General features: G+C 36.1%; 1 protein-coding gene across 5 annotated transcripts in view; it reads left to right on the forward strand.

Annotated features, from left to right (window-relative positions):
- The first annotated feature begins 5,843 nt into the window (after nucleotides 1-5,843).
- mirr (iroquois-class homeodomain protein mirror) overlaps nucleotides 5,844-13,486 on the forward strand; it is a 52,041-nt gene continuing 44,398 nt past the window's right edge. The window contains exons 1-2 of one of the 5 annotated variants that reach the window (XM_089175343.1): nucleotides 5,844-8,721; nucleotides 8,821-9,694. In XM_089175343.1, coding sequence (XP_089031469.1) covers nucleotides 9,656-9,694 — 39 coding nt within the window. In that variant the 5' untranslated portion in view covers nucleotides 5,844-8,721; nucleotides 8,821-9,655. Of the gene's footprint in view, nucleotides 9,695-13,486 lie in introns of all 5 variants that reach the window. The other 4 variants (XM_089175344.1, XM_089175347.1, XM_089175355.1 and 1 more) reach the window with 4 other exon arrangements.

Genomic DNA, 13,486 nt, shown 5'->3' on the forward strand with positions numbered 1-13,486 from the left:
ATAGAAGAAGAACAAAAAAAGTGAAATAGTAGTTGTAGATCTTAAGTTAGTAATATACCCTTAAGGTAAGTAAGTAAGTAAGTATTACTACGACACAACGGGTGGGCTTATGTGTGAACAGCGTATTAATTATCCCCAGGCTCCTTATAACGTAATTTATGGGAGTAGGAAAAGGGGACGACGAAAGGGGAACGTTATCAATCCAGTGAGATTAATCACTCAAGTTTATACCCAGCCTCTCTCTCTCTCTCTCTCTCTCTCTCTCTCTTGCACACACATACATCTACACAAATATACACATACGTGTACAAATACACTCACTCATATCCACTTTACTCCATAAGTAGTGCAGCTATACTTGCTCCTACGGCTTCCCGTGTCTCCCAGTCATCAAACCCGATCTTGATTTATGAGAAAATACTAGCAAGCTTATGTTCCATAAGGTGTTGCTATACAACTAAACGAAACGTCTTCTTGCTAACACATAACACTGTTTTCATCGACACGAATCAAAAGAAAGAAATAAATATAAGAATGAGAATAAAAGCACAACTCGTCGTCGACATTTGACAAAGTTTAACATTAACAACCTAACTCGAGTGATTTATATTTCACACATTTTGTGTATTATTATTAAAATCAGTTAAGATGGTTGTTTAAGTTTAATACGGGTTTAACGTGATTTACTTTTTATTCTCAAAACGAGTTCATACACAACCAACAGACCTCTATGGTCATTGATTTTTCTTTCCACGCGTACACTCCGAATGAATCACAACGAACGTTGTACGCCATTGTTGTACTAGGTCACAAAGTGTGTTTTTTGTTTTTGTTTTTTTTACTTGAAGAAAAAAAAGAAGGGAAAAATTTGAAAAAAAAAGATTCTTTTTAGCAGAAATTCATTTTTCAAAATTCGTACAACAGGATTGTGTGTGAGATGGGTATAAGAAGAAAGAAAGAAAAAGAAAATGGTTTGTGGTGCTGGGTGAGCCGACGGGAAGCAAACCTGACGATGAAATAAATAACATACACTCTCTCTCTCTCTCTCTCTCTCTCTCTTTTCCCCTCTCTATAGGTTTAAACAGGAGTGGGGAGAATGGTGAATGAAAAGAGAAGGAAATATTTGTGAAGGAGAGTGCAAAAGCGCAAGCAGGGCGCACTCTGTCGAATGCAGTCCGAACTCAACTGCAATTCTTTCCTCGTTGCATCGAGTAGGACAGTCAGTTAGAAACGTCTCACTCAAAACGATTGAAATCTTACCGTTGATTCCTATCCCCTTGAACGAGTCTCTTCTTCTCAGATCAGAGAAGAAGGGTGGTCCTCTTCTATTTTCTGGGAGGGTTCTTCCCCAAGATTTTATCCCCCCCCTCACTTTCTTGCTTGATTCTCTCCCCACTGTCACGTTTCGTTAGAATCGAATTAGAGAGGGAGAAAAAGGTAGGGACACTGGAATATGGGAATATTTGTAACCATTTTATCGAGTTGTGCTGCCACCTGTATCAAAGTGACACTTCTAAACTTGTTTTAATGGAATCCTTTTTTAAATCGGTATTCGCTAATCTTTTTGTTTTTTTTTGGTTTTGTTAGGTTATAAAATTTTTGATTTAAACGAAACGTTTCATTTTAATTTGATTTTTGATTGTAAAATGATATTTTCAAACTTGTTCGATGGAATATTTTTTTTTTATAATCGATGTAAGGTAATTTTGTTTTCTGATTTTGTTAGGATCTTAAATTTGAGGTTATATTTGAGGAAATGTTCGATTGTAGTTTAATTTTAGTTGTATAAAGATACTTTTAGTTCATTAAATATAATTTTTTAGGTTAGTACGAATTAATTGTACTTATAATATTTTTCAAAAATCTTTACAGTAAAATAAAATATTTAAATCTAATTCGCATTAATAATTTACCTGTTTCATTATCAATCCTGTTCTATAATGATATGTTATCAAATCAAAATTGACGTAATTTGAACGTGCTTTTATGACTATGAATTATTATTTTTATTAATCTTTAAAATGTAAATAAAGAAACAAATTCGAATATTAAAGTAAGAAAATATAGCATTCATGTTTGAAATATGTGATAAATAATTTTTCAATTAAATATTTCTTATTGAATATTAAGGATACTAGTAAAAATTTTGTAAATTTAATTTTTTTGATTGGAAAAGTAATATTTTGATTTTATATTTACAAAAATTTCAATTAATTAAAATATTTAATTCTAAATATCAAATATGTCATTGAAATTCAATCATGTATAAAATATGAAATATTTCAATCAAATTATCTAATAAATTAAAATATAATAAAATAATTTGTTATAATTTGCACTTTACTCTCATCAATGAATAATAATAATTATTATTATTCAAAAAACATATACTGTCGTTAGATAATGAGAAAACTTCCACTCATAGCAATGACGTATTTACGTGTACCAATGTTGATTATTATCGTAACGTTGGATGAATATACATGTCTCATCTTTAACACGATGACTATGAAAAACTTAGCACATGTGCTGTAATGTTGTTCCCGACTATATATGAAGAAAATGAATTAAAATAAATATCTGCTTCTATGACGTTAGAAAATCGTTGTAATTGAAATAAATAAATAAATAAATAAGTAATACTTACGTGTATATACGTTTGATGTATTAAACATGGGTGTTAATTCATGCGAGACAAGAATACATATGTGGTATGTTAAATATCACTTTAAAAGCTAATAGAAAAATTCGTTTCGTAGTTTTAATACTTAAGTATACACTACCTGTGTAATAAAGAATTTTTGTGTTAAATTTCATTAGAATTATTTCACACTTGAAATCCCGATACTTTCGTTACGTAAGTTTGATTATATCTAACTTATTTCTTTTTCTTTTTTTATGTCTTATAAATTTATACATACATACATATATACATATATTGATACATACTTACGGTTTTTTAACTTGTAATATTATCCATAAAAGCTCAAACCTTATAAGCTTAGTATATATACTTATATACTTAATATTATTATAATTAACGAATGACACAACTCGTCTTGTTCGTAAAACGAAACGATTTACATTAAATATAAATTCGATTACTATTTGTTATGTGTTATTAAGTAATAATTAATCAACGATAATGTGTCAACAATTTCTTGAACGCATCGAACATCTTCTTCCCTTTTTGTTTTTTTTTCTTTAGCCGCTTATATTTGACGATTTTATTATTTTTTATATTTTTCAAGTATTGAAAAAAATTTCGAAGCACATTGGTGTGGTTTTCGTTGTTAACGATTTTCTTTGTGAATAATTCAAGTATCGCACACGGGATCAAACATTGTGCAAGTAACGAACACAAGTTTCTCTCCTATTGAGTAAACTCGCGTGACCTTTTTTTTCTTCTTTTTTTGTTTTTTCTTTTCTTTGTTTTTACGTTGTCTTTTATCACCGACCAACTTTCGATATCTTTATTCATTTGTTTTTCTTTTTCTAAATTTGTTTTACGTTCTTTTACATCAAACGTGTACACTGAAATTATGAAAGGTACAAATTCGATATAAATATCGAATAAAATTCAAATTCGAACACCGTTTTCGAACATTATTAACGTCGCGTTATTAAAAACCATTAGATTAACAAATTGTTGTAATTTGTACACTCTAATCTTAATCGTACACTTCATTCGATTACAAAATTATATACACCATTCTACAAATTGTATATTTTAAAATCACAGCAAATCGTCGTCAAAAGGGTCACCAAAACACTCGATTTATTTCCAAAAAAAAAAAAAACATTTTCCAATTATTTTCCTTAAAAAAGAATGTCAAATATTATGTTAAATCAATAATTTAAAAATCTAACAACGAAGATCTTATTTAATACGATAACATTGATTCGTACGAGCACTGAACTTTTGCGCCAGCACAATTAAAATCCTCGGAGAAGAATCCGCAAAACTCCGAAAAAAAATCAAATGGAAAAATTGAGAGGGAGAGAGAGAGATGGAAAAAATGATGGAAATACGAAAGGGGCACAATTAGTGTAACACAATTCGCACGCATCCCATGTTAAACACACGCACACGCACACGCATACACAAAGCACACGCATAAGCGAGCGTAGAGCGCCCTCTCGAAGACAAGGGTGAAGGATAAAAGGGGGAGAAAGGGAGAGAGAGCAATCGACGTGCGTGTAAACAGGGGTGAGAAGAAGACTAAAAGCAAGACAGAGAAAGAAAGAGAAAGAGGAAGTTAAAAGATGATTTAGAAGAGGTAATAAAATCGTAGACAAAACGGAATTCACTGAAGTTTCACATTAGTCCTCTTCTTGGGAAGATTGTGGTTGATCCAATGATAGGAAAGTACGATCTTCTTGGTTGTAGCAGCACGAAAACGAAATAAGAAGCAAAGTAGCGTATAGCCGACGTTGACGAGAAGGACGACAAGAGGGTAGCGCACAGCACGCGCCCTGGGAAAGGAAGGAAGGACGAGTGTAGAGCGCGCGTGAGGAGAGAACGGAGCGTAGCGAGTAAAGAGGCAGAGGAGGGTGGGGGAGGGAGGTGTGGGAGGAAGAGAAGGTGGAGGAGGAGGAGGTGGAGGTAGAAATGGAGAAGGGGAGAGAGAAAGAGAAAGAGAGAGATAGTTAGTCAGAGTGGTTCGCGGAGTCGGCTGCGAGGAGAACAAGAGTAAGTGGAGGGGATAGGAACGAAGGAGGTGGGGGCGTGGCGACGAGTGTCCGCGCCCACGGAGGGGAAAAAACCCGAGCTCCGCACCTACCAAATGAGGAAGAGTGGGGATTCGAAAGAAGTGTGGTAGGGGAGACGATTTATCCGTTCTACTATGCTTTTACTCTCTTTACCCCTCCTTTTGGGGATGCTGTACTGTTGGACATGGTGCTAGTCAACGAGAAATATCATCCTCTTCTCCTCTGACTAGCTTGCTAGAGCTAGCTCGATAACTTCCTATCTCTTTCAACTACGCTTTTTATCTTTCATATTTGCTCATACTCTTATTCCGTACACACTTGTGTACATATGTATATATATGTGTGTCTATGGGTCTATATGTAACTCTGTATGTATTTCGTTAACGTAGGATAAGTCCAAGCGCGGTATAAAAAAGAAGTGAGTGAGAGGACTCCGATCTCTTTCCCCTACCCCACTATCGTACACTCCCAAACGATACGTCCTCCCCCTTGTTCTCTCCTACAGGCTGCCGCCCCTTTTCCCGCCTCTTTTCCTCCAACCAACTTTTAGCTGAAAGAACTGCGCAAAACGCACTTTCGCTACTCGACGCGCGCGAACCCAAGTTTCTTCTTTCCTCGTTCTCTTTCACTACGTCCACGAGGATAACCGTCGGTCTCCTCTGAACGCGATGGGTTATGAGACTAAAGTTCACAGATTTTACAAACTTGCTTTTTTAACATCTTTTTAATATTCACATAATTTTGGAAATACATTTTTAATGATAACATCATTTAAGTTACTGTTAAATGTATTTTATGTTAAAGGACTGAGTGTGCTGTGAAAAGAAAAGACAAGTAAAAAGATTTGGGCCCATTGAAGAAAAAAAATAAAAAAGGTTCGTTGAACGCTGTAGTACGAGTGAGACCAAAAGAGTTGAAACAGGCAGTGTGAGAGAGAAAGATTGTGTAGAGTCGAGTGTCGCGCGTTGTGCGTGAACGCGCGTTTGGGGAGTGGGTGAGCCGATGAAGTTTTGGGTGGGGGTTACAAAGTAGTGACGATCTCTTTGAAAAGGAAAGAGCGAACTGGAAGGAGTGTGAGCAAGTGAAGTGCAGCAAGAAGGAAAGAGGGGAGGGAAACTGAGTGAATAGTGGAGGAAGAATGGAAGTATTGGTGGGGGAATGGATCGTAGAAGGAATGGTGGGGGTAGAGAACAAACTACCGGGAAGAAGTCAGCGGCAAGTAAAGCAGCGCCGCCGAGGCTAAACTTTCGGATCTATCGAACTAAAATTGTCGTGTAGTAGTAGCTCTCTCTCTTTCTCTTTCTCTTTCTCTCACTCATTCCCCAGGTCTGGGGCTCTAGCCTGGTAAATCCCCTATCGTCGCGTCCCCTTGCGACAAGCAACCAGCATCCCCACTACTTTTAGTAGGAGTCGGCACATTTAGTTGAACGAAGAGGGGAAGAAAGTGTGAGAGACTATACGGTGGGGCGAAAACGTCACGAGGCGCGAGAAAGATAGATGAAGAAGAGAGAAAGAGATCGAGAAGGAGGCTCGGCTGTAGCACCAGACCTAGTTGGAGTGGGGGATAGAGGAAACAGGGAGAGAGTGTACGTTGCTGGCCAGACTCAGCATATTTTATTGTCGCGTTTGCCAACGCTCCTGCTGCTGCTGCTACTGCTGCTGTTGCCGCTGCTGCTGTTGTTGTTGTTGTTGTTGTTGGTAGTGGTGGTGGTGGTGGTGTTGCTGCTGCAGTTGTCATTGCCCTTGATATTCCTGTTAACCGGCAACAAATTCGTAATTCATATTCGCGACGCGACCAAAAGGAAGAACGTTCGATCAACCCTAAGAAAGGAGAGAAGGAGAACTAAAATCCTACTAATAGTATTAATACTAGCAGTAGTAATAGTAGTAGTATTATTATTACTAATAGTAGTAGTCGTGGTAGTAGTAGTATGTTGGAGAAGAGGAGAGAAGAGAGAAGGAAGAACTACACGCACGACTTCCAGTCTAACTAGATACAAAGATTCGCGTGGCTACCACCAACGGAGGTGGCACCTGTCCCCCACCATAGCGCACTAGCAGGGCCTGCCCTGTCCTGCCCTGCCATGCCCTGACCCTGCCCTGGACCCACCCACCCAACTCGAGTACGAAGTTAAGCCGACTCCCAGCTTAAATTTTAACCCTTTCTTTTTTTCAAAACCAATGCAGAAGGAAGGAAAAGAGAAGAGATATCGAACCAAAGGATTGATCGTCATTAATCGTGCATGTGTACATGTGGGTGCGTGCGTGTGTGTGCGAGTGTATGGTTCACTTCATCTAATTCCTCAATCAAGGAATCATCGTGACAAGCCTGGAATCATTTAAAACAGTGATTTAATCGAAGATCGAAGAAATCCAAGTGACATTTAGCTTCCCCACCATGAAGTCACCCTTTTAGCCAACCCTTGTACGCGTGTCAGGAACGAAAAGGGAGTAACTTTTCACAAGCAGCAGGGTCGTCAGACGTGTCGACGAACGCGGAAAGGGAAGATGAAAAGAGAAAGAGAATAACAGGGAAAGAGAGAGAAAGAGAGAATGAGCGAGTGAGAGAGCTATAGAGTAAGGGGAAAGGAATCCCACAGCCGGCAGGCAGGCAGGCAGGCAGGCAGAGCGCCGGCACCCACCACCAGTTACTACGTTCTCTCTTTCTCACATCGTGCTCGTACGCGAGCGAGCGCGCACCGCCGAGGGCCCACGTGTTGTGTTGTGTCGTGTGTCATACGTACTCTATTTACACGTACGACTTTTTAACTAAAATTCGACAGTTCCTCGAAACAAATTTGTTCAACTGTACTATTCGTTAACAAAACAAGTACGAAACTAAAGTTTAATAATAAAAACAAAAAAGGGAATAGAGTAATAACAAAAAAAAATTTTGTATTATATAAAAGAAGATTATCATTAGCAAGGTGTTAGAATAAGAAGAAGAACAAAAGAGGGGAAGAAAAAATATTTAGTACGAGAAAGAAAAAGAAAGATAGGAAGGAAGGAAGGAAGAGGTGTAGAGGAGCAAGCACAAGTAGAGACGCGCAGGACAAGAAGGATTTGAGGAAAGGTGGTAAAAGAATTGGTGCGCGCGCGATTCGTTTTCCCTCTCTCTCGAACCTTTTCTCCCTACCAAGTATCGCGAGCCGTCCCTCTCGCTCTTGCTCCTCCCCCTCCGCGCCTCGCCCCTCCTCCCAGAGGGCAACCAGCCGTCCCGTACTTGTTCTCTCACTCTTTCTCTCTTTCAAAAGCTTGCTTTCTTCGTTCCTCTGAGGAGACTACTAGTGTACCGGTGACGGTACTACCGCCTCCACCACCGCCGCCGTTGCCACTGCTGCCACCGTGTTCTCTCTCTCTTTCTCTTTTCTTTCTCTCTCTCACGTATACCCACCGCCTTCCTATCCACCAAGCGGAGGACTGGATTCCGTCGAAAAGAAACGACGATTCGGAGGATAGTCGCGACCGATCATAGCTGGCGCGTCGATCGGATCAACGACGTGCGCTGGGCAGCAGCCTCGTTGCTAGCACCAGCCCGCGCGCGAGAATTGCTTGCTTGCTTGCTTGCTCGCTTGATAGCTTGCTTGCTTGCTTGCTTGCCTTCCTAGCTTGTTTCCCCCCTTCATCGGGAACATTATTTTTTATTCTCCTTACTTAAACTTGATCGTAATCGTCATAATAGTCGTCGTCATCATTGTCAATGACAACTTTATCGTTGTCTCTTCATCGTCAATCCCTAAAAGTTCCAGGCTATCATCTCGTGTGCTACTACTGTTTCATCTGTTATTATTATTATTATTATTGTTGTTATTGTTGTTGTTGTTATATCTTAATATACTTCGCAACGCACTATACAACTCTATACCAAACCTCGCGCGCTTCGACTATCCTTCGTGGGTTTAAAACTACTGTGCGTGTGTGTGCGCGCGCGCGTGCCCCCGCGCGTTTAACACCGACCGATCGTCACTTCGTTTTTGGACTCTATTGGAATTGACGTTTTTCAACATTGTGATCGAAGGATTTAACTTTAAATCATAGTTCAAAGTTTTTTCAATCCTTATACTAATCCCTCATCGATCTATCTGATTGGGTTTTTGTATTCTTCAGTATTTCAAAAGTCAACGAGAGAATCGAGTTTTGTTGTGTACAAGTGGTGAACGAAGAAAAGTACTGTACGACGTCCGACGGATTCGTTAGTTTTGATAAGTGTTCGTCTATGTCATCGGCAGTTCACATTGGATTTTTGTTTTGTTTTATATTTCACTTTGGTGAGCTGATCAAATTAAAGAAGTAAAAAAAAAAAACTGAATAAGAAGTTGAGTGACGAGATAGGAGGAAATTGAAACCGAGAAGACTTGTTGGATTGTTGTTGCTGCTGCTGCTGTTGCTGGTGTGCTGAGATGAAAGAAGATTAAGAAAAGAGAAGAAGAAAAATATTGTAATATCTTTCTCTCTCTTTTTTCTTTTTTATCTATCTTACTCCCCCCTCTTTAACACGCTCGATCCTACGGTCTGGATCCTCCGGTGTGTCTCTGCGTGTGACAGTGAGAGTGCATCTGCCGGGAGGGCGCCTCCAGGGCCGAGTATATAGTCATCATCCTCGTGTGCACTATAATCCTAACTAAAACGTGTGTGTAATCAACTAAATATATATATATATATATCATTCGTAATATTCATTATTTCGATTTGATATCATCGAAAGAAGATAATTAAGAAACAGTTCGACGAAAAACAGTGACATTAGTTTTTTGTGATATTTCAAGAAAGAGAAAAAGAAGAAGAATAGAAATAAAAAAGTGTTTTTGAGGATTTCAAAAAAGTGACAAATAAAAAGCTCGTGAAAAATAAAGAACCGAATGAAAGTAGTGTGTCCCTGAGTTTAAAAATGATGATCGCGTAGCGGCACCCGATTATCACGGCCCTGAGCGGCCGACACATCATGTCACAGTTCTCCTTCCGAGGATCGCCAAATCTACAGGTGAGTCCTCGTTATTAGAAATATCATTTCGTATATTCTATCTCAGCAAAATTTATTCAATTGTTTTTACAAAAATACAACAGCTAGTTTTATTTCTGTCAACACTATTGTTTCTTTTTCCACGTTAAATTCATAATCGTGACTATTATAAATATAATCATCTAAAATTAGATCCGTATTTAATGATTAGTAATAACTAAGGTTTGCTTACTTCAGTTTAGTCGTCAACGTTTACTTGTAAATCTTCGTAACGTACGATTTGCGACGGGTTAAAGTTCAACGAACGTGATCGATGTGCCGGGTAATTTAATGACGTAATCGATCAATCATTTTCGTAGCGTTAGAAAAGAGATTGCCGAACCGTATCGTTTAATAACAAACGAATAAAAAAAACAAAAAAGACAAGAACTTATTATATTTAATCGTGCAAAATAAACGACACGTATAACCAATGAAAAAAGGAAACTAGAAAAACTCACCCATGATAAACAAGTATAAAAATGTAATAAAAAAAGAAAAATTGTTGTCGTTTAAAAAAAAAAAAAAATATATAAGAAAAAACGTAAGTAAAACGATCAATCGTTTGAAAGTTTCTCATTCCCACGAAGAGTAAATCCAAAGTGAAATGCCGGCGGATGTAAAGTTTATCGTGAAATATCCAAAGATACACATAATCGTAGAAACGAGTTCTGTGTCTCTAAGAAGTTCCAAGAAATCTCATTGGAGATGAAATGAAGTTAGAATGATTTTCTTGGCGGAAGCTTGGACTGTAACGTTTGTCGTAACGCGTGCACATAACTAAGATACTAAAGAGAAAGAGAGAAAATGTAATGGCGTTAGAGTGAGAGAGAAAGTTTGGTAGAGGTGTGCCGTTAATTTCGGTTTTGTAGCCGCATCGGGTAATTTGTAGCGTAGGGTCTTGTTCGTAGTGTAAAATGAATAGCCGTTGGCAAGCCTGAGAGGTTCGGGTACCACGTGTCCTGACACGTTGCATATAGGTATACTCACCCCTCTCATTCTCTCTCTTACTCTCTCTCTTACTCTCTCTCACACTTACTCTCAGCACATACTCCGACTCGACGTGCACCTAACGCCGGAGCTGAGAACATGTGTTGCCACGCCTAAAGCAATGCTCGCGAAATGATCGAGGAGCTTTAGCTCGTCCTACGAATAATTATCTCGTCTTGAACCAATGACTACTAGTTTACCATTCACTTTTTTTTCTTATACTTATATTTATTTCATTTCATTTAACAGAAGATAGTTCTAGTCGTTTTACGGCAAGTTTTCTAATCGAATCCAGCAACATTTTTGATATTATTTATGATAGTTAATAACTTGTTCTTATGATGATGATTCAATGAATGGATAAAGTTAGGAATATTGAATTCATAAGAATGAGACTGTTGTATCTAAATTCATCTTATTATTAATTATGAGAAAATACAAATGAATGAATTTATAAGAATGAGACTGTTGTATTTGAATTCATCTTGTTATCAATTATGCAAAAATACGAATAAAGGATTTTTGTTCATCTCTATTAAGATAATTTGTTATCTCTAAAATAATAATCAGCTAAAGTTGTGTCAGAGTTTTTTTTTTTTGATATTTTGTGCATCATCAGAAACATTGGGTTATTTGGGGTAATCAGTTTGTTCACTGTTATGCAAAAGTTTTTGGATATTTTTTGTTTCTAATATCAAATTCATATATTTTGTGTAAATTTAATATTACATACATAAATTAAAATGTAAAATTCAGATATTTAGATGATATACAAACTTGTTTTAATAAGAATGCAGTACGAACAAGGTTGCACTATTTATTGCACGGGAAAAAAATGATGCTATGCACTTGAATTCATTTTGGTTATGTGAAAACAAGTATTTTTTGGATTCCCATTAGGATAGTTTATAATATTTTAATGAAATTAACCTAAAATTATGTTAACTTTTTAGTATTTTACATACCCCAATAAAATTCGAATTTTTTGTGCTAACTTGTTTGCTTATTTTTGACATTTCAAGCTTGTAACATCAAATCTAAGTATTAAATATACTTTCAATAAGAAAAATCTAAACTTAGAGCATTATTAATAGCAAACTTATTTCAAAATGGACGTACGATGATCGTAAAACAGAAATATTGCATTTACAAGATTAATGCTACGCATTTTAACTCTTTTCAATTTAAATGAAAAATTCAAATTGTTTCCAGTTCAATTGAAACATTATTTATTATCCTAAAATACAATTAAACAACAAATCAATGTACCTTTTTACATTCAAAAAAGAACAATAATAAATTATTTGTAATTTTACATATAAGTTCAGACATTTTTCATATTAAATTGAATTCTGAAATATATAAAACTTAACCCTTTCGCTACGGGAGTATTTTCCGTGGTGCTACTTCTACTGTACGGGCTGCTAATACGTGCAGCATCAAAATTGCACTTTATTTTTAACCAATTTTGTTGTTAATATTAACGATTTTTAATCAAAAGAAACAAAACACTAAAATTACATGTAAAATGTGGGATATTTAACGTGCTATAACTGCATATATTCGTCGCATGTAAAATACGCGGTTTTTTATGGAGGGCCACTACAGTAGTCCGTAGTATCTCAGTGGCATCTTATGGAGGGCCATTATAGTGGTCTATAGTAGCGAAAGGGTTAAATGTTATCATAGAAACAATGAAATATTTCAATAATTGAATAATTTCATAAATCTTATCATTCAAATTTAAATGATTTAATCCAATGAATATATTTTTGTATAATAGTGTTTATCAATGATCTAAAATGATAGATAAAGAAGTGCTTTTATTGATCATACGTTGTATTAGTAATAAAATATCTGTACGATAAGATGATGCGATAATAGAAAAGTAAGAAATTTTTTATACATCAAACAAACAAAAAAGTACTTTATTCGTTTCTATTCGATACTATCGTCATAAATTGTTCGTAAATAATAATCAAGTATCATATATATATTGTAGACAATTTTTTGATTTGTTTCGAAAATGGTTGAAATGATTTCTAACTCGTGTTAATATAACGTACGATTTATAACGATTTGTTATCCGAACGTGAACGATTCACTCGGTTGTAACAACAACACACCCAACACTCTAACACACTAGTCTCGCACCGACGACTTTTACGATGAGATTTGTTGAGACAAATTGTACTTACTGTGAGAATGATAATATTGACGATAACGTTTTACAATCGAGTTTAGACGATGATGATGATAATGATGATGATGATGATGAAGATGATGGTAGCTTTTCTACAATTGCATTATTATTTCTCAGTATACATGTGTCAATTAATTTTCGAGAGATATTTTATACAAATACATACTTGAATATTCTGACAGTTTTCGTTTTGATATGAAAATATTTTTCTTTTAATGTTTCTTAGAATGAAACAAATTATAATAATAATAATAATAATATTTTAAGCGAAATTATACGATGAATTTTATTTGTTGAATTAATTTGATTTAATTGGGAGAAGATATTTTTTTTTAATTAAATTTATAAATGTATTATAAATAAAGTTTAAATCGAATTAATATGAAGTTTGGTGAATTTAATTGAAATAATGGTTAGAATATTCTTTTTATTTTTTACTATACGTTCGTAGTTCTCTTAATACGATATGCATATTTTTGGAATACAGTTTCTACGATCTACCAAATGTCTAAGTTGGTTTCCTCGTTGAGTTTGAGCTTGACGTATCGGAGAATTACTTTGAACAACACGTTCCTGGAGAA

Source organism: Polistes dominula, unplaced genomic scaffold (assembly GCF_049000335.1).
Source record: "Polistes dominula isolate Pdom_NZ unplaced genomic scaffold, Pdom_raw_medaka contig_32, whole genome shotgun sequence".
NCBI lineage: Eukaryota > Metazoa > Arthropoda > Insecta > Hymenoptera > Vespidae > Polistes > Polistes dominula.